Raw genomic sequence first — 25,403 nt, 5'->3', positions numbered from 1 at the left:
ACCAGCTGTCTAAGATGAAAGAAGCTGGACCTAACAACAGTGCTGATTTGCCGGTCCAATTTAAGATCACTGTCCATTTTAGAACCCAAGTTCGAGACTGTTGGATTTAGATACGAAGCCAGGGGGCCTAGGTCAACAGGGTGGGATGTAGAAGAGCCACTGTGAGCGAACACCATAACTTCAGTTTTCTTCTTGTAGAAATTTAAGAAATTTAGTGACATTTAGGCTTTGATGTCCTCTAGACAGGACAAAAGTGGTCTTAAGGAGAAAGTGTCTTTTTTGCTCAGCAGGACATAGATTTGACAATCCGCATAGCAGTGGAAGGAAATACAGTGTATTCGAAGGACGGTACCCAGGGGCAGCAAATACAACGAGAACAGCAAGGGCCCCAAAATAGAACCCTGTGGAACACCATGCGATAGAGCGGCAAAGCGGGATGCAGAGGAACCTAAGATAACCGAAAAAGTCCTGTCAGACAAATAGGATCCAAACCACTCTAGAGCTCTTCCACTAATGCCCACTTGGTGCTGCAAATGAGTCAAAAGAATACCGTGGTCCACCATATCGAATGCTGCAGTCAAATCCAACAAAAGAAGACATACATAGTCTCCAGTGTCATTTGCCAGGAGGATATCATTTAAAACACGTAACAGGGCTGACTCTGTGCTATGCATCATCTTGAAACCTGACTGGAAAATCTCCATGACATTATGTTCATTCAAGGAAGATTTTAACTGTGAGTGCAACACTTTGAGTGCACCGATTCACCAATACTCGGGAGAACCTCCTTAAAAAAGTGAGGAGGAACGGAGTCATAAGGGCAGCCATATGGCTTAATATGGCAAACCACATCCTCCCAAAATGGCAAGGAAACCGCCTTAAAGGAATCCAACACTGCAGAACAAGGAACGTGGACAGAGAAGTCAAATGTGGCATTCAAAACGAGAGCATTGGCTGTAGCAACCTTGTCAATGAAAAACTGCAAAAATCTATCGCACATTTCAGGGGACGAGTCCATGCAAATCGTCTGACGGGGCTTAAGTTCAGAATCAATTGTTTTAAATAGAGTATGTGGATCATGGCGATTTGCCTGAATGAGAAAAGTGTTCCCTCTTGGACTCCTTCATCTTTCTTTGGTAACAATGCCAGCAGTCCTTTAGGATTTGATGAGAGACCTGCAGCCTGTCTCTTTTCCACCTGCGTTCAACTTTGTGGCATTCCTGTGTAGCTGCACGAGTACTCTCTAACTTTTTACTTTTGGCCGCATATTTTTAAATGGAGCCACAGAGTCCAAAATGTTATGACAAAATTAAAAATAACACATTGGGCGCTATTTTCATTATTGTATAATTGTAACACTTTTTTTTTTTTTTTAAAGAAAAAAATGACTTTATCTTGTAGGTTGGAAGTGAAAAATTATTACTTGGTATTAATAGTCTGCCAAGTGTACTTACATCTTACATGAAGACTTAAAGGTGACTGAGCTCTACTTTATGTATCTTTTGCCTCACTAAATGCAGCCTGCGTCCCACCCACCACAAACCACCCTTTTGGACCCCTGGCGGGCTGCCCACCAGCACGGGACACCATGCGGACACTGGCTGTGATTCTCCATTCCTACCTGCTGCTGCTGCATGAACATGTTTTATAAATAAGCGTGTTAAAATATTCATTTGTCAGCATCTGCACCCAAACGCAGAGTGCTGACTTTGCCTAAAGTACCAGACAAAAATTATGCAACAATTGGAAAATGATTACCATAATACATATAATTTGTTGTGGTTTTAGAGGAGACTATTTTTTATTGCTTAGCCTTTCTCATAACAATTAATGTACAGTATTTATCAACAGTTCGCCCACAATCTCATTCCACTGCAAAAAAAACCAAAACACCTTAAAAGTCAACCTTGGGGAACGCCACATTACACTTTATACTGTACAATACCTCTTTAATGAGCATTCACTTATTCCTTAGTGTCTTATGGCTTTCTATCTATCTATCTATCTATCTATCTATCTATCTATCTATCTATCTATCTATCTATCTATCTATCTATCTATCTATCTATCTATCTATCTATCTATCTATCTATCTATCTATCTGTCTATCTATCTATCTATCTATCTTGTTTCTTTACTCTGCCCTGAGAAGGCGCTTGAGTGACACGTAATGAAAGGTGTGATACTGTAACCTAGTAGTGTAGTATAAGTAAGGCCCCTTTTCTAATTGCCATTTCTGGGTTCTATGGTTATCAACACACTTCTTCCTTCCGCGAACAGTCTGCCACCCCTTCATAGTAAGAAAAGCACCATACTAAATATTCATAAAGACAAGTTTTTCTCCTGTCACGTGACAGACACTTTGCATAAAATGTGCATGGAATGTGAGAACGTGTGGGTGGTGCGCAGTGACAATCACGTGACAGAGTCCATGTGCTGTCCGTCTCCAAAAGTACAGCGTGCAGGGGGTCCTCGGTACATGAAGGCAACAAGGCACACTCAGTTAGCGCCGTACTCTCGCTCTTTCATTGGATTGTTTTATATTTATGGCCATAAAAGTCTTTCTCATACAAATATTTGCCGGTACTATAATTATGACTTCACTACTGAGGGTTTAGATAATGGTTCACTCACAAGTAATTGAGTCAGGCCATTATGACTCTGGCGCCACCTGTCGGTACTTTTTCTCATTAAAATCGCTTATATGGTACAGTATTTGAAGGAATTACTTTTGAATATAATTTTGGTGCATCTGCATACTAACGTGACAAGTGTTTACATTCTGATCGAATGCTGGGAGGTCTTAAGGTTTTCCCAGAATGCATTTGGTAGGATTAAGAATAGGATTATATCCCGCGTACATGTGTCATAAATGCTGCCTTTACAATGCTTATAATTCTCAATTTTGAGTCGGAACATTTTTTATTAAACAGTATTTGTTTTAGCTTACAGTGAGGCATAATGAGAGCTCTGTAATATTCCATTAGGGCAAAATCCTAAGCCAAAAGCGGCCAGCCACAAGTCTGTATGTTGTGTCTTCATGTTTTTTTAATCAAATCTGTACCAAAAGTGGAAATGTTATGTTTTAATAATATTGAGATAGTTCAAGTAGGTTTGTTCCCACACCCATTTTATTAAACTGAAAAAACTATTTTCATTCCATTCACACTTTTCAAAACTATCCATCAATATATTGAGCATATGTGATATGAGACAAACAATAGGATTTCAATCGCAGACCAAAACTCCTGTACGGCCCGTGACAAGAACTGAGTTTGACACCCCTGTATTGATAATAGTACTGTACACCAATGCAAACTACAACAAATTGTAACGCTTAAGGAAGCATCATCTTTGCAAAAGTACAGAATGTTTATATATTTTTAATCTGAGATTTTGTATTTTATTGCATTAGAATGAGAATATGGGAGTTGCAATGAAACCTCAGGTCAGAGAAGATGAAAAGGAGAAGGGCAAGACAGGGGTTTTAAATGACTGCTTTATTTCTCAAAGCAGTGAAATACAGAAGAGAAAAAAAAAAAGCAAAATTTTTGTAATAAAAATGTTCAAAATAAAAATTGATGATCAAAGTTCGAGCAGGTGTGTCTGTAGAGTGAGGAGACCACAAGCACAAGAAAGACATTTTCTATCAAAGTTGAGTGTCTGGTATTAAGTAAGAATAAATACATGACAGACAATATGTGGAAGGTTGAAACTGAATCAAAACAGAGGGTGTGGTGTCGTCACTCTGCAGCACATCCTTGTGGCAACGCTTAATAACAGCAGCAAATATCAGTGACGCCAGTCTTATCTGTCCGGTCTCATCATGCCCGGCCTGACCGGCATCATCATGGGTCGAGGGTGACGCATCATGTGGGGAGGTCCCGGCATCATCTGCATGGGCGCTCCCATCGGCGGCCGCATTCCTGCTCGTGGACACATCGGTAAGTGTGAATTACACCTTCAAATTGAAACCACTGTTTACTGCAAAGGTCGTACCGGGTCCACCAGGCATCATTCCATGAGGCGGAGGTCCCATCATGGGCATCATGGGAGGACCAGCCATGGGCGGTGTGGGCAGCATGCCTGGACGTGGAGGACCACCTATGTCAGACCCAGATATTTGAATTAGACTTGCTTCTTGTGTTGTGCAAGGGGAGGTTGCCATCCTTACATTCTACACTGTAGTACCTTTGACTTTGAATGTGTGTGGCTTTAAAAGGCCTAGCCTGGTGAGTGGCACATGCGTCGACGTATGGCATTGAGTGCCTGGGCGCCAAGTGGCCATAGCAGCTCGTGTACAGATGTGTTTTGTGTTTCGTTTGTTTTTACCGGTTGTTAAAATCGTACAACAAATAACCAAACAACTTAATGGTGGTAATGGGGGAAATTAAATGTCTCCATGCTGTACTTATTTGTGGCACATCTTCATTGCCACAGTGGTGGTGGGAACGTGAGAGTCCTCCATGTTGTGTCAACACCAACAACCAGTTTGTTACATTGCGTTGCTCAATTGGCTACCAATGCCGTCTACCAAAGTCTATACTTTTTCATACTTTATTTTAAAGAAAAAGGCCCAAGCATTTACTTGGTTTGAATCAAAGTCAAATCTAAATGATTCAAATCAAAATCTAGTGTGACATGTTACAAGTTTCAGTCCATGCTAACTTACCAGGAGGGGGGGCACCAGCGAATGGCGTGGGGGGGATTTTTCCTTGTTGAAAAGCAGCCGCTGTTGCGGGGGAAAAAAGGGGGCGTTATATACAGCACCTCATTGCGCAATTGTTACAAATGTCTTTCTTTGAACCCAAATTTGCTTACTGGTTTTATCGATGAGGCTCTGGGCCTGCTCCTCCATCCATTTCTGGTAGTAGTCCTTTACATTTTCTTTGTGTTTTCTCCCACTGCAGTGGGTCTTCCTCACTGATGGCTGACGAATCAGAGCAGAGAAGATGGATTTAACAGACTCAAGTCTTTATTTGTTAGGGAAATAGCGGTGCTGTGCTTACCGAATCGTGTGTCAAGTAGGTGTCGCAATAGTCACAGTAAAACCTGTGGAATGACATTACAAGGAAACATCAGTCACTTTTCAATCACTTTAACCAGCACATTAGTGTACACACATTGGCCGGTATACTAAACGTACATTTTACACTATTTGTATTGATGAAATCCTGGTTTCTTTTTTTGCACATTTTCGCTAGAAGTTTTGCATTGAAAAATAAATTAAACAAAGTGAAGAGCATTTTGTCTATTTCCCCATTTTAGCTTTCACGCCTTGGCTAAAAAGCGCCCCAAATATTGTGCCACTGTAACAGGCTACACGTTAGTTCAAATAAAAATGATTTCAGGTTCGATCTTCTCCCTAAATCGTATGCACTTACAAAGGAAGTTAAGCAGCGAGCGGTCCCGTCTAACTACAGCGCTACAGAAACTACAACTATCCCCACCAGCTTTTAAATAAGCTTGTAATATAATGCTACTGATCATGTATTGAAGGGGAATGAATAACTGTTGGATATTATAATCACCAAATTTCCCTTAAAAGAATTGCATTCGCAACGCGTTCCCTCCAGAAAATAGACGGACCCGGGGGAAAGCTCGCGTTGCTTCAAAAGAAAACCGGTCGGTTCATTTTGTTGTGTTCTAATCTTAACCTGCACTAGGAGCGGATATTAACGTCAGTTTCATTGTTCAAACGTTTAGGAGAACCCCAACAAAGATTATAACGACTTACTTCGGCATGTTTGTCGGGAGACCGTGTCCAAAAGCGCCACTCCGGCGTTCTCAATAAAAGTTCCGACCAGAAATGCGTCTTGTCCACAACGAGTTCCGGCTAGAAAGCGGTGGCAAGAACGTGATGTTTAACACAAAGATTCCGACCTACTGCTTGCATTTAGAGAAATATGACCTTTTATTTAAAAAATAAATACATGATAGTGCCATAGTACAAATGTAGATCCGTATAGATACAGCTCTGTACAAAGGTCCAAAATTATGGAAATTAGCCGTGACTGTTGGAAAAGGCCCAAACACTAACTTATTAACTCCTTCACACACATCAAACAAATGACATATGGGGATGGAAGATTAGTTATACGCTTCAATATTAGCCAATACCGCATGAATCTATTTTCACGTGCGTTCCGTGGCAAAAAAAAAAAAAACAATTTGTGAACTCAAGTGATGAGCCAATCGGAGGAGCGCTGCAAATAGCAACAGATGACGTCATCACCCCGACATGATTGGCGCGGTTGACGCTCTGGGCTGTTGCAACGTCAAACTTCGTCCCCCTTGCCGTGCCATGCGCATTGACGCTTGTTGTGGCGGTGAAACAGCTTGTTATGGCTAGACGAGGCCTCGGACCAGACTGAGAGAGGCAAACCCCCGCCCACCCTCATGGAGGGCACGGACATGGACGTAGACGCGGAGCTCATGCAGAAGTTCAGCTGCATGGGCACCACGGACAAGGACGTCCTCATCACGGAGTTCCAGAGGCTGCTGGGCTTCCAGCTCAATCCCGCTGGCTGCGCCTTCTTCCTGGACATGACCAACTGGTGAGCGCGGGGATGAGGCGGAGGAGGAGGGCCCCGCGGGTACTCTACTGTACTGTACTGTGTTGTGTTGTGTTGTGTTGTGTTGTGTCACGGGACAGCGAGTTAGCCGCATAAATGAGCTATTAGCTCAGGTTGACGTACGAAGAAAATGGAGGCGAGCCACACTAAGTTACTTTCGGTTCATTTCACGGCTCGCACTCGCCGCTCAAGAGGCACATTGAGCCCGTTAAGCGTAAAGTTCCAAAGGTAAACACACGTGGATTTCCCGCCGAGGGGGTTAATTAAATCCCCGTGTGTCTGCTGTCCGCTTGAGCTAGCCCGCGCTCAGGCTACCACTCGTTTGACGTTACGTCAGCAACCCAACTACATGTGGTGACGTCATAAGTCGTGATGCGTTGTCGGAAACCAAAAAGTCGCTCTAAAACAAAATAAATTAAACATAGACCACCAGTTTAGCGTCAGTAATGTGAAGATACAACTACTATAACACTTTACCTTGAACGCAATGTGGCTGGTGAGGAAGCAATTAGAAAAACATGACAGCGTTTGCCAGGGTTGTGTTTTCAAAGCAGGGCCTGGGTTGCGTCTTGAATTTAGGGTTTCATGTCTAGGTTAGGGTTTGGAATTAGGGCTTCAAACTAGGGTTGGGTGTAATGTCAGCTTGTGTTAAATGGCAAGACAGTGTAAGCATGACAAGTAAGTGTTAGGGTTTCAATTCATTGTTAGGATTTAAAGATAAGGTTGGGGCTTGCTTTCAAGCTAGGTTTAGTTTTTTGTTTTTTTTACATTTAGCATTTCACCTCCTGATTAGAGTTTAAAAAAATGTTCTAGTGTGGTTTAGAATAAAAAATCCCTTAGGGTTTTAAACAAAGGTTATGTTTTGAAGTTAGGGTTCAAAGACATGGTTAGCGTTTCAAGACTGTCGGGCCTCAAGCAAAGGTAAGGCTTTCAAATGTGGGTTTAAAGCATGCAGTAACTTTTCATCTGGAAGTGTACTGTTTAAGGTTTCAAACCAAGATTGGGGTTTCAAGCTTGTGTTTGGGTTTTAAATTGTTGTTTATTCCAGTGTTAAGAATTAAAATGCAGTATTTCAAGATAGGGTTAGTTTTTTAAAGTAGCTTTCCAAGCCATAGTTATTGTTTGAAAGTAGGGTGTTAAGCCAGGGTTAGGGTTTTAAAATGTGGTTTCAAACGCTAGGTTTGAGCTTCCAACCAGGGTTAGGATTTCAATTTCAATTAGAATTTCAAGCTTGGGTTACGATTTTGAAGTACTTTTACGAGTCAGGTTTCGGGTTTGAAATGAGGGTTTCAAAGGTGTACTATCTTTCAAATTAAATTGTGAAGCATCAAATCACTACTGGCAATAACACCATGGTAATCTTTGACATGTTTTTCTACCAGGAACCTCCAGGCTGCCATCGGCGCTTATTATGATTTTGAGAGTCCCAGTATCAACACGCCATCCATGTCGTTTGTGGAAGACGTGACGATCGGAGAAGGCGAGTCGGTCCCTCCGGACACGCCCTTCACAAAGACCTGGAGGATACAGAACTCTGGTATGACAAGCTGTCCTCATGCTAATTTTAATTTTTTTCTGTTTGTTTTTCTTTCTTTTTTTTATCGGGATATATGAAGAAGAGGGTCAGAGCCGTTCAGTAAGCTGCAGTGATATTAATCATTTTCGCAGTGGTTGAAGAATACATGCTTGTCAATATTATATCATCTGTCTGCATTTGTTTGTGTTCAATTATCTTTTGTGTTAAGGATTATACCAGTGACATTGATGGTAGTTTCATTAGCCCAGCTACAGTGTTTTGCACTGTGTCTCAGCATTTAGCTAGCAGACTTGTAAGACATGACAAATGTGGTTTGCTTAAACAATGAATGTATCTTTGTTTACTGTTTAGTTTGACAGTAAATTTCAACTGACATTGGAAATAAGATAGGATTTCAAGTTCAAGACAGTGTTGGGGGTTTTAAAGTAGGGTTTTAAGCCAGGGTAAGGGGTTCGGTTTCAAAAAAGGTTTAGTGGTTATTTACAATTCATCCACCTTGCCCACATGTTCCACTGGATTAACCAGTAACCCTAAACATAACAATTTGTTGTCATTTTTTTTCAAGGTGAAGTCAGTAAAGCAGTCACTCACTTGCTTGCATCACTCACATGATGTTAAAACAGAAATGTGTCCACTCACTGACTGTAGGCGCAGAGTCATGGCCGCCGGGCGTGTGCCTCAAGTACATCGGCGGCGACCAGTTCGGTCACGTCAACACAGTGGTGGTGAAGTCTCTGGAGCCTCGGGAAGTGGCCGACCTCAGCGTGCAGATGAGGAGTCCCGCCTCGCCCGGCATGTACCAGGGCCAGTGGAGGATGTGCACCGCCACCGGCTTGTTCTACGGAGGTACGGTGCAATTGGGAGGCATTTCCAAATAAAGATTTTCGAACTAGAATTGGAGTTTTAAATTAGGGTGAGGATTTCAAATTAGAGTTGAAACCCTGAGTTAGGCTTTTGGTTATCTTTATGGTCTGTAATCAGGCTTTCAAGCCTTGATTAGGGTTTCAGTTAAAGGATTTGATGGAGTCCTTAGTAACTCAAGTTGGAATTTTTCAGATTTCCCAGCCATCTTGAATGCAACATTAGCAGCTACTTACAATACGTGCTAAGTAATAACGTCACTAATACTAAAGTCATGTAAATGGCATAATGAGTGATGTGTGTTATGACAAGTGAACCACACGCGTGACGCCTCCCCCCTCATTTGTATTCAGACGTGATCTGGGTGATCCTGAGCGTGGAAGTGGGTGGCCTCCTGGGCGTCACGCAACAACTGTCATCCTTCGAGACTGAGTTCAACACGCAGCCTCAGCGTGACGTGCAGGACGACTTCAACCCCTTCGCCTCGCCGCAGAAGAACAAGCGAGACGCCAACGGCGACGAAGGCTGTGGCGAGAACACGGCGACTCATAATTTCACCAACAGGACGTCCAACGGCCTGCAGGCCGACCTGACGCCGGTCACGCGCGGACAGGTACGCTTTGATCTTTGTCTTTGAAGTCTTATGCGTTTGTTTTACTACGCTATTTATTTTTAAATTATATTATTTATACAGTATACAACTATTTTCTCAATAATAATACTTTTTCTCAAATATAAGCGCTTTGGATAATGGACGGATATACATTGCTCTTTCTCCAAAATAACTTTTTTTCTGAAAATCGAACATTTGCTCTTGAAAATATAATATGATTTAAAAAAAAAAATGTTTTAAAGGCTAAACTTTTTTTGTTAAAGAGATACGTGTACAATATAAGCAGTTTGGATAATGGACGGATATTTGAAAAAATAACGTCCTTTAACAATACTGCTCTTTCTCATAAATAACTTTTTTTCTGAAAATCGAACATTTGCCCTTGAAAATATGATTTACTTGAAAAAGCTAAACATTTTTAGTCAAAAAGTTGCATTAAAAACAAATGACTCTACTAATATAATAATATATTTTTTTGTCAAAATAAAAAAAATTCTGAAATGTATTTTTCTTCGATAAATGAACCAACTTTTTTTGTCTAAAATATGACTTTGTCAAAATATAACATTTCAATTAAAAAAAAGTTTTTTCTATAAAAAATGAATACAATTATGCAAATTTATCAACGATGTATCACATTGGTCTTGAAAAATAACTTTTCTGTGAAACAAACTACACGAAAAAAATAACATTGGTCTCGATAATACAACTTTTCAAAAAAACTTCTCAGCCTTTTTTACTCAAAAATATACCTCTTTCTACAAAATATTACATTTACAGGCATTACATATATTGGTTATCATCTGCAAAGAAGAATCTTACTGCCATAACACCTCTGCTGCATCTGTTATGGCCGTCTTCTTTGTCTATTTATTGCGTTTGTATTGCACTGGCCTCGTAATGTCCAAAAATGTACGTTTTAGTCCTGTTTATCTGTTTGTTTGTTTGTTTGTTTGTTTGTTTTTTCAGGGTGTTCACGGACCGTATCCGTTTGGACAGAGCTAGAGTGGCCCTCACCTCTGAGAGTCCTCAAAGGGGAGCGCGGAGGAACTGTTGTTTTCTAACAACTCTCCACAAATGCCCCCTCCGCCCGCGGACGGCGGCGGTGGCCGAACGTCCCGCCCGCACGCGTCAGCGCTTGTTTCAGATTGATTTTCTTTTTTTATTTCAAGCATCCGGGTCATCTGCTCACCGCACACTCTGGCCATCGCTCGGACATCCTGACAAGATGTCAGCCTTAAAAAGTCCGCACGTCCACTGGAGTCCTCTCATGCTCACGTATCAGATTTCTTCAAGGCTTACCTTACGTCATCTTTCCGGGCGTCGATTGCATTTTAAAATCCCTCGTGGACAAATTCTCCCAAAGACAAAACTGTATATGGCCTCACTGGGGAGGGGGGGGGGGGGGTGTCGTCACGTTGTGACGTCATCGGACAATGTGTGAGTGTATGTGTTTGTTTTTAGGGTGGGCTTTCGAAAGTATTCAGAAGTCTTGAGAAATGTTTGAAAAAGCCATGGGGGGGTGTAAAAAAAAAAATCTATTTTGCCTGGTGAGTGGTTGTATTTTTCCACGTCTGTGTGTTTTTGCTGTGTGCATTTGTGCATGCATGCGTGCTTGTGTGCGCGCTGCGTTCAACTGACAAAAAAAAGGGTGTGAGCGTGCTTGTGTACCATTTGAAGAATGCTCCAAACCAGCCCAAGAATCATCTACGTTATTTATTTGTACTCTTCGTCAGCAGGTGGTGCTAAAAATCAAACTCAAATCTCAAATGCGTGCGTGTGTTCCAATGAATACAAGGAAAAGGTGACGCTTATTCTGCTTTGAGTGAGATTAAGCACTGATGTTCTGTTACTGCTGTTTGCACAAACATGATTTCCAATGGCTAATGGTGATTTTTGTTTTATACTATTACTATTATTTTTTATTTTGGGGGGGCTTGTTGTGGAACGTGATGCATCATCATCTTCCGACGTCCAACCTCCCACCCAGCCCCCAAAAAAGTTTGTGTTGTTCACAGCTTTAAGGAGTTTTAACAGACACCAAATGGTCCTCACGAAAGCGAGTTTTATCATCATTCTGTCAGTCTGAGGCTTTGAAAGTGTATTTTGGAATGGAGAATAAAATGGGAAAAGTTGCCATGCTATAGTCATGATGTTTGTCGGGTTTTCCAAATGTCTCAATGTCATTTTTTACTTCATTTTATATTATAAGCCTTTTAAGACGGATGAGCAATTCCGGTGCTCCAGGGCCGGTATCCTGTGTGCTTTGTCACCCTGCTGCACGCACCTAATTCAAATGATCAGGATCGTTATCCATCTTCTGCAGACCTTGCTGATTATATGATTATTCGAATCAGTTGTGTTGCAACTGGGAGAGACGTAAAACAGGCAGGACACCGGCCCTTGAGGACTGGAATTGCCCACACCTGGGCTAGGTTCACTATCATCTTGAAAAATGATTTCACTATCCCCAAACGTCCTTTCAAATGATGGGAAAAGTATCCGAAATGTCGACATAAACTTGTGCATTGAGGGCCATGTTGTCCTGTGTGCATGAGTCAGAAAAGACGCATGCACACCTGCGCAGATTCTCCCATCGACTTAAGCAATGATGTTCTTGTTGGTTTATGCTAGTTGCTGGTGAAAGGCGTGCTAGTCTTGCGGGTTTCAACAGATATATAAAATAAGATAAGTAAGTAAAATATAACCTATACGACGTGCATGACGCCGTGGGAGAGATGGTATCGGCAGAGGTTTCATCATTCATAAACATTATTTAAAACTTATTAGTTAACTAATTTCCTATTCACATCCACTTATCGACCGGGAGTATCGCGAGTGGATTGAATTGTTTCAACTCTTTAAGTGTCAACCAAGATAGTGTTACGAGTACTGTATTGTGCCAAGCTTGTGTGACGTGGGGGAGTGGTGTGCGCATGCGTGAGGAAGAGGGCAGTAGAGAGCAGAAGTGCGGTTGTGGTGGTGTGATGTACGAGGAGAGGCACGAGCGAGGGAATTAAGAAGAAAGTATAAAAAGCAAGAGGAGAAAGTGTATCAAAATAAAGCGAGCCTGTAGTGCAACCCTTGTCTCCCTGTGGCGTGTTATTGAGCTACTGAGCTCCGCCTTTTTGACAGCGTGCGACGGCCGCAAGCCCGGAGGCAACTCCGGTCTTGGCGAGGGCTCTCCCCACCGTCGGTCACCAGACTACGGAGCCCGCCAGGGGACATCACGGGAATATTTCAGATTGTGTAATGCAATACTATTGCAGGGGCGGACGAAAACCCACTTCCGTCCTTGCTCAGTCTGTCCTTTTGTAAAAAAATAAATAAATTTTAAAAAAACTCTCATCCTCCATCCACAAAATGGGTCCCTGATGGAAAGACCATTCCATCCCTGGGACGGAATGCACATTTCTGCAAATAGTTGATCCCTTCCCTCATTCTCCGAGACTGCCTCCCTCAACCCCATCTATACATTAACTTAACACATCCAAACCCTCCACAATCAATCGTGCTCATAAGGCCTCTCTACACCAAACCGTCTGTTTGGTGTAGAGAGGCCTTATGGGAGGCCTTATGAGCACCAAACCGTCTGTTTGGTGTAGCACGGAACGTCGTAAAGTCGGACCCGGTATCGGGGCGTCCGGGGGGCGGGTTCGGCCGATTCAACATGTACAATCGGGTCGGGCTGTCAGGACAAATTATCACTGTGATTGGCTGTTCGCTAGCGAATCACTGCACTGGACAAGGAAAGGAAGTGACGAATGCGGACAAATGGTGAAAATGTAAGAAATTCCCCAAGAACTAAATCAACTTTGCTCATTTTCACATCTCCTCTATGGACATAATGGTTGGCTGGACAGAGGAGTGCAAAAAAAACAAAAATCACCATTATTCACTACTAACTTCTCAAGCATGCACAGAAGGTCCGGAGTAGGTGGCGTCTCCGCCGGCTTTCGCAGTGTGTTCTTCCGTCATTTTCCGGTCCGACGTGCTGACTTCTAGGATGACGTGACAGTGGGCCACAACGGCCGACGTTGGATTGGTGTGTAAAGGCCTTTAGGTGAAGGCTAAATTGACTGTTATTTATTACCATCCGTAACTATTAACCTACTCAATTTGAAACATTGTCATAAGTTATTATTGATTAAAAAAATGATGCTGGAATTAACATTAAAAAAAAAAAATCTAGTTAATAGCTCAACTACCCTAACTGCTAGGGTACTCATGCCATAACTTAATTTTAAGGGGACCATTACGCTTATTGTTCAATGGCCTCTGACTAAACACATGGAAAATCGCACACGCAGATCCATCCAGAACCACGTGAACAACTGTACTGGTAAATCAGTTTTACGAGTATCCCAGACTGTTCCACATCCTATGTTGGTCCACCAGCATCCCATGTTTGCTTTCGTTTGGCTTTTCTGTATGTACAGTAAATTCCATTTCCGTTCTTACAGTTCGGTCACAGACATTGACTCCATTTTCCTCCCATTTGTTTTGCTGTGCAATTTGTGTTTTCAAGACTCATTTTTCTGTCTTGATGCTTTGATGCCTTCCTTGTCCTACCAGTATGCGTGCCATCAATCTTCCCATGTTGTTTGAACTTGGCCCAGATATTAGACACAGCTGACACAGCAAAATCCCAAATTTCAGATTTCAATTAAACTCAATGCATGAAATTGTATTTCAATTGACTCCCACAGAATGTTGAATTGAATTTTGAATTACTCTCATCACATATGAGTGAGAATGAGATCTTTCACTAGTGTGCGCCAAACAAATTGTCCAAAATGAGGGCACCCATTTTAAAGACTTAGAATAAGTGTCCTGGAAAATGAAGTGCCGTTCTATCATCATATCAAACAATTTCAAAAGTTTTGACAATTTTAATGATCTGTTTTATCTGAGTAGGTTTTTAATGTTAATAAACAAAAACAAACAATTACTTCACTTTACATAAAGTCATTACAATAATATTTGTATGGCATTCATATTGTACATAGCAATAGGCTTATACACTGTAACGCTTCATTGTTAAATATACTTTCAATTTTGCATCATGAATTTCCTGCAATTCGAATTTCAATTGCAATTCTGCTCCCTGTTTGCCACCTCAATTCAAATTCAATAATTGAATTGGCATTTAGGGGTTTTCCTCAATTCAATTACGAATTTTGTACAGCCCTGAGATGTACACTATGTAATCCAACTATAATCAATAAATGATTAGCACCTTAATGTCAGTGTCACTCAAAGGTTTTTGGGAAATAGTTGTGTGAATACAGCACTTTTAATGTCATTTAATTGTACAGGTGTGCCAAGTTCTGGCCAGTGAGTGTATCTTTAGTGAAAAACAATCCATTCATAAACTGTTTAACCCTAAAGGTGTGCCCGTGCGTGTACAAATATTGACATCTATTTTTTTTTTTTTTGGAACTAGAAGAGGATTCCGTGCTATCCCATCTGCCTCACACCTTTCATTGGTGCTCAGTCAACACGCTGGTTTTGTTTGACCACCGCTGTCAAGTCAAACTGACGCCACAGAGCACATCACACAAAAATATCATAATTGACAAAAAATTAATCATATCCATGCTGAGACCAAGTGTGTGTGTGCGGGGGGCGGGTTATAGTGTGTTGATAATATCAGGAAAGACAGGTTTCTCCTGGGGGGCTCAGGGGTATACGAGCTGCCAACTGAAATGTATTATTTAAAAATCACTGATCTTAATCTCAACTCACATGACACACATACAACTGATACAACTGATGACCTTATCTACGCTGAAGATTTGCCAGATATAAAAACGGAAAATTTTGATAATGAAGTTCCTCTATTGGATTTCATTTGTTTCAGTCTGTTTTTTTTTTTTTTTTGTTCTGTGTTCTGTCAAATTAATCAAAAGGTTGCCATTCATTTGACACCTCTGTGGGAGTGCACAGAGGTGTCAAGGTGACAGGAAGGAATCGCCATCTGCTTGATGGAGGAGCTCCTGGCACGAGCAACGCACGAATATGATTATGTGGCTTTTATTAACCATGCAGGAAGGAGTGAACGCCACGGGCGTCATAAACGACAAAAACATGCACGCGTGGAGCAAAACGACATTATAATATGAAACCAAAAAATGCTGCACAGATGTCGGACTTAAGAGACTTATCTCTCATTCCATGAAAAAAATAAACACAATATTTTGCCTTGAAAACATGACATTTGTCATAATAATTGACTATCCTCTTTTTGCTTAAAAACTTGCCCAACTTTTTGCAATTGAAAACTAAAATTTACTTTCTTTTTCTTAACTTGGAAAATTTTCTTGACTAACCTAAGCTTCTCAGTATGTGTATTATTTTCATCCTAAAATCTATTAATTTTTCTCACAGATTTTTCATTTGATTTCATTCTTTAAGAATATAAATTTCAAATTGTTTAATACATAGAGTTTTCTCGACATGCTACAATATTTTTCTTGAAAGTGTACAACTTTTTCTACAATATTTTGCCATTTATTTCCTCCATTTATTGCCATGTATGATGTTTTTTTCTTGAATATATATACAACTTTTCTCATGATAACATACTTTTTTCATACTTATAGAATATTTTTTAAATTTGCGAAAACCTTTTCATCAAAAAGGGTTGCTTTTCCCCCTCAAAAATCTACATAATAAAATGGAATTATTGTATTTTGTTTCATATATTTCATATTTACTGAAGATGTTCACACAGTGATCCTGTTAGTTGCTGCATGTGATACGGTCATGTTGTGATTGGGAAACAAAAACGTTGTGGAATGCAGCATCACGTCACCTTTGACCTCTAGCAAAATCACCATTGCCTCTAGCTAAAGGGTGTTTGTCGATTTCTATGGGGCGGCCCGGGGCTTGGTGGTGGGGGGAATGGGGAGAGGTCATGTCCCCTTGTTGACACTGGGTACACCTGCAAATGCTCATGACTCATGCGTGTCTGTTAGCTTTCTATTAGCACACCGGCGCTCAAGCGTGACGTTGTTGTTCCTCGTCCAAAGGAAAGTTCACATGCCACTCGAAGAAACTGCCATGCAAATGGGTAAAGCCAAAAGCTAACATGCTATCTTGCCCAATCCCTTGGCCTTTTTTACACAATATGGCGTTTTGATTCATGTCCACTAATTTCTGACACCATATGTTGACATTATGGAACTATATTTGGTATTTTAGCAAGTGTGTGACACCTGTTAGAATAATTGTGTTTGTTGCAAGGCAGAATTCACATTTGTTGCTGGGCAGCTACCTGTTGCTAGGCAACATATATATATATATATATATATATATATATATATATATATATATATATATATATATATATATATATATATATATATAAAATAAAATAAACTCTCAAATAAAATAAACGGATACTGCTCTTATTTCACTTTCATCCAGTAGGGTCAACTAACTGTTTGATGAGGCCTGATCTGATGTGCACACACACGCACACACACACACACACACACACACGCACACACACACCCCCACACCCCCACCTACACACACACACACACGCACACACACACACACACACACACTCATGCACACACGACAGCTTGTGTGCATAGGTAAACAAGGCGGCCCTATAAATTCAAATAGCTGTCAATGGAGGTGGAATTCCTGCGCTCTGTCAGTGTGTCGGCCCCTGGCAGGTGCTTTGACTTCAGGCCAGCGTGCAGTTGGCCTTCAGGCTGGCACTTCCAACTTAACCCACATCATTAACATAATCATATTAATACCTTGAAGCTGCCACGATTGCCCCCAGCTCCTCATTTGTTTTTCCCAATGCCCCCTGGTCCTAAAGCAGTGTCTGGCCATCCCCTCAGGTGCTCGCACTTGATTCCATCTTAAAGCCATCAAGAGCATCACTTCATCTTGTGACCATCAACAGCATCGGCTGGAGAATCCCGACCCAGGTAAGAGGCCCCCCACTCATGTTGACTGCCAAATATTTGGGCCTAAAAAAAAAATTCTAGCAATATTTGAATTATTTAACTTGCTGGGTATCGTAATCTGTGCACTTGGTGGATCAATCCTGATGTAATAGTCATTTTTTACCACGGGAATGTTTTTAAAAAAAATATTATTTCATTTCACACATAAAATGAAAAATTACCTCAATTTTAAGAATGCAAAGCTATTTCAACAAAGTGAGACAATAAATCTCATTTCATTTATATTTTCTTGTTTGTTTTAGGACGTTTTACAAAAATATTTTCTAATCTTAAAATATTCATTTGATTTGATTTGATTTCACAAAAATATTCCATTAATATTTTACTGGTTCCTAACTATTTGGACAAAGTGGGAGAATACATTTAATTTCATTTATAGTTTCTATTTTGTTTTAGGACATTTTACAAAAATATTTTCTAATCGTAAAATGTTTATTTAATTTGATTAAAAAAAATTGTCCACTAAACCTTTAGGGGTTCAAAACTATTTGGACAAAGTCAGAGAATAAATTATTTTAAGACATATGTGTCAAACTCAAGGTCTGGGGGTTAGATCCGGCCCACCACATCATTTTATGTGGACGCTAAGGCAAAGCATACGTGACAACAGTCACAATCATAATGGCCCTCCAAGGGAAACCATAACTACGATGTGGCGCGTGACAAAGTTGAGTTTGGCATGCCACAAAAATATGACATTTCTTGAACAAAAAAAAGAATTTTTTATTTTATTTTATTGCAAAATATGGCATTTGTAATGATCCATTTTAGGGGATCAAAATTTGTTGCATGAAGTGACATTATTAATTGAATTTTACTTTATTATTTTACAGTTTTTTATTTAGTTTAGTTTCTATTATTGTCATTATAAGACAACATAAATATGTGACCCTAGTGAGGATAACTGGTTCAGAAAATGTAAGGATGGATGGCAATTTCTAATCTTTAGATTTTATTTTCAAATTTCAATTGATGCTGTTGAAAGATATTTTAAGCACCACTTTCAGAGGCTCAAACTAGTTGGATGAAGTGATAAATATTCATTTTAATCTTATTTTATTTAATATATTCATTTTTATTATTAAAAATGGCATTTTCTAACCTTATAATTATTACATTTACTGTTCAGAACTTTCAGGGATTAAAACTATTTTCAAATAAGATAATAATTGATTAGATGATGGTTATTAGAATTCTTTCGATCATAAGGAATTGAACCCAAATGTATTGTGAGCCCGAATACAATAGCACCACCCCCATGTCAGTGAGTTTCTATGCCAAGACAAAAAGACACACTCATGGCAAACACCCACACCTGGCTGTCCACACCCACATATTGTTTGTTGGCCATTTGGGTCACTTTGGGGAAGATGTCCCCTTTTTCTTCTGTGGCTATTTCCTACTCATTAACTCGCATCTAAACACTGGGCTGTCGCACTGTTGCAGTGATGATGAACGATGACCAAATGGGTTCATTTTAAGCTCGACGAGTTGAGTCTCTCTAAAGAGTACTTTACAAAAGTACTCACACGCTGTGCTATAAGTAGAAGTACAGATACTTGTGGATAAGAGATTAGTCAAAGTCAAAATATAGACTCTGAAATGCAATTAAGTACAAAATTATAACTTAATTTTAACTGTCAACAGTGCCTGTTTTTATAACTTGCCAGTCAATAAGGAAAGTCTTACACACAAAATGGTTTCCATTTTGTAATAAATGATGCGTTTAACCACATTGTTACATAGTTTTGCTGAATTTGTGAAGTGACTACAAAAAAAAAAGGTAACATAGCTAATGATGTTGAAATATTGTAACTTCGTGAAACCTCCGACTTGTCCAGCCATGCCACTGATGCATGAATTGTGTAGCATACTTTTAACACTTCCTAATGCAACCCATCATTTTTTAAAATTTAGGCATATTCAGCAGTGGCTGAGTATTGGCGTACTAACCAGGAATCAACTTCCTCCTGTCTTTATGGTAGCATGCGTATACCACTCCACTACCTGAGCACATTAGCAACTACTGCAAAAATATCCTTACCTGTACTATATGTGCTTTTTCATGTCAGAGTTTTTTAAATGCTAGAATTGGTGTTTTTTTAAGCTGGCACAAGACATATTCGCTGTCTGAATGTGCATTTTGACAACAAAGACTGCAAGCTTCACAATTTCCTCCACACGTACTTATAAAATTATAAATAACTGTACAACACAAAATATGTTAGCTTTATATGCTGCATTTGTACAGCTTAGCAGCCAACAGGATCTCTCGTTGACTTAAAACCCAGAAAGGTATTTTTTGTGTGGCAAAACTGCATTTTGATCCGTGATGTTGCAACACGGTGAAACGGGGATTCAAATTTGGAAAGGACGCAAAACCTGACCGTGGCTGACCGTCGGCTACTCATGAAAACTTGTTTCCGAACAGTTCAGTTGGGTTTCTTCCGCATCATTTGGCGTGTGGTGGGCTACCCGCAAGCCTGGTGGTAGGGGGCTCTATTAAGGAGATTCCCGCCATGTTCATTGCAGTGTCTAAGGTTTCAATTGTGTCTTGTAGACAGTATCAGCTGTTCCTATGGGCATCCGACTCGCCACCAGCCAGCAACAATAAGGGGTCTATGCAGAGGACATTGTTTTGTCATTGATATGGGCCAATATCAGCCGTCTCACGGGGTCCCCTTCGGCTTGGGGTTCCAGGCCATTGCCTTGTTTTTTTGCGGCACGTCTCTGACCGCCAGCGACCCACGGGGGCATTTTTTTCAGAAAAGTTCATTTTGAATCAGGCAGGTAAATGCTGTTAGCGAGAAATCAAATCCTGCACAGAGACCAAAAGCCGGCCTCACGGCGTAGCCGTCTTCCCACTCAATGGGAGCACGTATGCGGAAGCAATGCGGTTCCCATGGCGGGGAGTCTGACTTTGCTGAGCAAATGGAGTCTAATGCTCCTGAAATGAATATCAGCTTCTTGACCAAACTCATTTAGAGATCAGTCAGGACTTAAGCCCCACTGCCCCACCGCCACCTTTTCCCGGTGCCCCCTCTTCCATTTGGAAGAAGTTAATATGGCTAAATTTGCTTTGCTAATGGGCTTAGCACAAGCTGTCGCAGAGCAGAGTTGACACGCAGCAGCGGATTGGAGAAAGAGACTTAAATGTGGCTTAGAGGAAACACAAAAGGAGATAAAAGGGAGATGAGGAGGCGACTTTACAGTGGGGGGCTCCAAATCATTGAATCACACACCGTTTGGTGCAAGCGTCTTCTTTTTTTTTATTGTGGTTCTTAGGGCGATCACTTAATTCAAGTTTGGGGGGATAAACACGGAAAAGAAGTCAAAGCTTCACTTAGTAAGGAATAAGAAAAAAGATTAGACAGACTATGTGACTGACTGACTAGCTGATTAACTGAGGACTAACTGGAAACTAATTGCCCGACTGCCTAGCTAACTAACTTACTATTAACCACCTAACTAAGTTATTGAACGACTGACCAATTTACAAACAACCGAAGTGACCGACTGACTAACTGAATAACCAGAGTAACTGACTGACTCGCTCCTAACTAACTGACAAACTAAAGCACTGACTTTCATGACCGGCCGAATAACCAAACAACTGACAGACTAACTTTTTCATTTGACTGAATGGGTATCTAACTGCAAGCTAATCAACTAACTGACTATCATCCTAACTGTCAAACGAATAAACTGACTTGAGTGACTGACCAAACAATCAAACAACGACCAACTAACTTACTTACTTAAAGCTGAAGTCAACCCAAACATATTTTTTTTCGAGAATATGTTCCCAGCACGCCCACTAGTTGAAACACGGCATTCTGATTAATTTTGCGTTTGTCGAATATAAATTAAGCAGCAAAATGCACTCGTTTTTAGCCATCTCTGGGGGTGGCCATTTTGTCTTCTGTCGACCGAAAATGACATCCCAACTGCTCACAACGACCAATCACGGCTGACCTGTTTTCTGAATCTGAGCTGTGATTGGTCCTTGTTTTCAGTCGACAGAAGTCAAAATGGCCGCCCCCGCAGATGTCTAAAAATGAGTGGATTAACACTTATTCCACAAATGCAATATTTATCAGAATGCCTTGTTTCAACTAGTGGACTTGCATAGAATATATTCTTGAAAAGAAATTTTTGTGTTGACTTCCCCTTTAAAGACTGACTGACTGATTGACTGAGTCTAACTGACTGACTAACCAATTTACTGACTAACTGACTGACTGACTATCTGCAGTAACTCACTATGTGACTCCTACCTAACTAACTGAGTAAACTATGAAATTAATTAGCTCATTTTTTCATTAACTGGCCAACAGTCCAACTGATGAACTACCTGAATAATAAATCTTGGCACGCATCGTTTCCGCATATAGGGTATGGAGGCGTGCTAACTTCTGATCGCTAGTACAACGATAGCGATAGTATTAAACTCTTTCCAACATACTCTCAGTCTGTTGAAATGGCATCAAGTGACTCTAATCGTCATGTTACCTAATTAATTGTTCCAGTTATCCAAGTGTCGGCGGGGTGATCAGAGCACAATACGTGTGAACAGATGCTTATTTTGACATGCTCAACTCAATTTTTTTAAAGCGCATATCAACAACCAGCCTTTATTGTCATGTTATATGGTGCAGATGCAACATAATTGATCTTATGAAAATATAAAAGGCAACCAATGATAAAATAATATTACTGACAAGGATATTGTATTAACTGCCTGATGAAGATAAATGTTTTCATGAAGCTTCGTGACGGAGCGGCCGACTTCATCGCCTCAGGGGTAAGAGGCAGTGAGAACGTGCGCAGCTTTGTGACTCGCCGGTCAGAAACACAGAGAAAGACGGACAGACTACCTTCATCGATTCGATGTTGCAATAGTTCAATTGTCTCCCTGAATGTATATACTTCGTAGTATACCAGCTCATTGGTGAACATGTTCAAATAAAAAGCTGAACATAATGGCCGGCACACCACAGAGTTGGCTGGAGGAAGATTCCTTCATCTTTAAAAATTCACAACTTCCACATTGAAAAGCACCAGCTCCAAACTATAGAATATAGCGATCACAAAAACGTCTCTCCATCTTTCCATCGGAAATACGTCATGAACTGACGTGCATACAGTTCATTGGCTTACTGACACAACCGACTAATGTACTTTTTGACTGATGGAGTGACTGAAAATGAACAGATGAACTGCATAACTGATTGTCTGCTAACTAAATTACAAACCAATTAACTGACTGATTAATGAATTGCCTGACCAATAGACTAACTAACTGACTGAAAAAAAAGTACCAGACTGACTAGCGAACTAATTGAGTCACTAACGAACCATTTCGATGTGAGTGAAGATCATACCTACAACCCGGGTCTGACTTTCTTTACCTGGCATATACCAATTATTTGATTGGCCATGGGACAGTAAGGATTGCGCCCCCTGAATTCTGCCTAGCAACAAGAGGCCATGCAAATGTGACCTGACCAAGAAATCGATAGCTCTACAGAGTTGGACTATATGGATAACATAGATTAACTGTAGGGTTTGAGTACAAGTGAAACCACAGCTGGTTATCTTAAACACTTCCTGAGGTCTTCTGGAGCCACATTGGGTGGGCTTAATAATTCCCGAATATTTAATTGTGGCTTTAATTCCTTCAGGTCGTGGACAAACAGAGCACATGTGCTCTGCGAACCATCTCTCTTATCACTGATAAGATGCCGGCAGAGCGCCTTCCCGTAAGCCACCTGTGTCGGGTACACATCGCAATGGCCATCGCCCTGAGATTACAACACTTGCGCTACAGCTGAGGTCCATAAAAGAACACTTATGACTGTGGCTGTGTGGCTGTTATAAAAGATGAAAATAAAACAGGTCCACTTTGGTTACTTTTTTCGTATTGTGAAGCAAAAGTGTTCCAGCACATTACGTGAGCCGAGTTTGATTAAAAAAACTCCAGCTGACAGCAGAGCCACAAGGCCGCGGCGGTGACGGCACCTTGAAAGTGAAGCAGCTGAAGGGGCTGAAGCAGGTCAGCTACCCCCAAGACAGTGACCATTCTGTACCATTGACCCACAAATTTAGCCCAATCCAGTTTGCCCCATGCCTGCCTGTATCACCGTATGGGCTTTAACCCTCTGCAGGGTCAGCCCCCCAACACCCGCCCCAATAGCACCATGTCTCCATCACGGTTTTTAAGGCAGCTCACCATTTTGGCTCTTGCCGGATGTTGCAATGGAGCTCCTCTGTGGCCGACCTGCTTGGATGAGTTAGCGGCTGGATTGCGGTATTGCCACAGCAAATATAATGGGTCTTATTTATGAACTTACAAGATCACGTTACTTCAGGCTTTAAAGGGACTGAAACAACGCTCGAGGACCTTTTTGTAAGTTGTTATGGAGCTATACAGATGACTTTGGAAATAAATACTAAATACTAGTGCTGTTTTTTGACCGTGTGAAAAGAAAAGTAACAAATAGTGCGAATACTGAGAGACTGCTATGTACGGTAAGAAAATAATTCATTTCATACTTAAAGACGTAGCGGCAAAATGTCTTTTTTTAGGTTTGAAAAATGATAAATAATAACATAAAACATTATCATAAATAATTGCAAAATGATAAAATAGTAAAATGTAAATATAAATGAAAAATAGAATTACTTTATAGTGTTAAGCTTAAAGTATAAAATCTATTCATATATATATATATATATATATATATATATATATATATATATATATATATATAAACAGTCAAATGTAAATGATAAGAATTAACTTTAAATTCATAATTTCAATATAAATCAAAAATAATATAAAGCAATTTAAAGAATAAATACAATATAGTAAGATAATAATAATAGTACTACTAATAATTATTATCATTATTATTGTTATTATTATTATTATTATTATTATTATCATACACTCAATTAAAGTTAAGCAGTCAAGCAGCGATTTTGCTGTTTCTCATAAATGTACTTTGTGCTGTTGATCACCTGCATGGATTCTAAGATAGTTGGTTTATGCTTCCGCCATGTAGATGGCATCTCCTGTGCTGAATTTAAAGGGAATGAGAGGAGCCGCTCCCATTGGCCAGGAAGCAGGTCGGCTGTGTTCACTCGCACAAACGCCCGTTTCTAACTGCGTGCGTGAAATTACAGAAAGAAGGGAAACTCCAACCAGGCGTACAGTTAGACCGCTTTAAACTAGACTTGCACTGTGCCCGAAAATAGGGCCCTGAAAGTACAGTAGACTAGACCAACTCGAAGGAGGGCTAAGTTGTGGCGCAAGTGCTGTAACTTTGTTAGTGATTTGTGGTGTAATGTTATGAATTTGATCGAGGTTCAGACAGACAGATTCTCTGCTCCGCTGATGTGTGGAGGCCTGATAGCCGTACTTTGCGTACATCAATCTTCTGCATGGATTCAAGCGCATCCGTTTCTGCTTCAAAGATTGTGTGCGCCTCTCCGGTGCTGAATTTAAAGGGAATGAAGGAGCCACTTCTATTTACTGGGAAGCAAGTCGGCTGTGTTCACGCTCACAATGGCAGAAACACCCGTTTGTAATTGCGCTCATATGCAAAATACCGAATGAAAGAAAACTCCGCCCATGCAGTGAAGCCCGTATCCCGCTGAGCAGAGAAGATTTGCGAGTGTGTGCGAACTTAGTGAATATTGATTTTTCGTCAGGGTGCGTTCATTGGGATACAGGTTTTAGAATTGTGCTGAACACAAAAATAGTGCCCAGATTGTATCATCGCTTCACTGCTGTCTGCTTGTTCTATTCACAGGTGTCCGTT

General features: G+C 40.6%; 2 protein-coding genes across 3 annotated transcripts; one reads left to right on the top strand and one right to left on the bottom strand.

The window, feature by feature from the left end:
• Window positions 1–3,481: 3,481 nt before the first annotated feature.
• On the bottom strand, window positions 3,482–6,143 carry snrpc (small nuclear ribonucleoprotein polypeptide C). The gene is made up of 6 exons (XM_086041558.1): window positions 5,738–6,143; window positions 5,010–5,052; window positions 4,822–4,930; window positions 4,673–4,732; window positions 4,000–4,104; window positions 3,482–3,926 (listed from the first exon to the last, which is right to left on the bottom strand). Exons 1-6 carry the CDS (start codon window positions 5,743–5,745, stop codon window positions 3,808–3,810), a joined length of 444 nt encoding a protein of 147 aa, XP_085897684.1. The 5' UTR covers window positions 5,746–6,143; the 3' UTR covers window positions 3,482–3,807.
• Window positions 6,144–6,209: 66 nt separating this feature from the next.
• On the top strand, window positions 6,210–11,723 carry ilrun (inflammation and lipid regulator with UBA-like and NBR1-like domains). Of its 2 annotated transcripts, none has more exons than XM_086041556.1 (5): window positions 6,210–6,557; window positions 7,958–8,112; window positions 8,761–8,958; window positions 9,327–9,586; window positions 10,556–11,723. In XM_086041556.1, the coding sequence occupies exons 1-5, from the start codon at window positions 6,400–6,402 to the stop codon at window positions 10,589–10,591; spliced, it is 807 nt and encodes a 268-aa protein (XP_085897682.1). In that variant the 5' UTR covers window positions 6,210–6,399; the 3' UTR covers window positions 10,592–11,723. The 2 variants fall into 2 exon arrangements, with proteins under 2 accessions (XP_085897682.1, XP_085897683.1); XM_086041557.1 differs by lacking the exon at window positions 6,210–6,557 and adding an exon at window positions 7,058–7,496.
• Window positions 11,724–25,403: the final 13,680 nt, after the last annotated feature.

The sequence above is a fragment of the Filicampus tigris genome, chromosome 9 (assembly GCF_054856515.1).
Source record: "Filicampus tigris isolate MCC_2025a chromosome 9, RoL_Ftig_1.0, whole genome shotgun sequence".
NCBI lineage: Eukaryota > Metazoa > Chordata > Actinopteri > Syngnathiformes > Syngnathidae > Filicampus > Filicampus tigris.
This window is presented reverse-complemented; position numbering and strand designations above follow the sequence as displayed.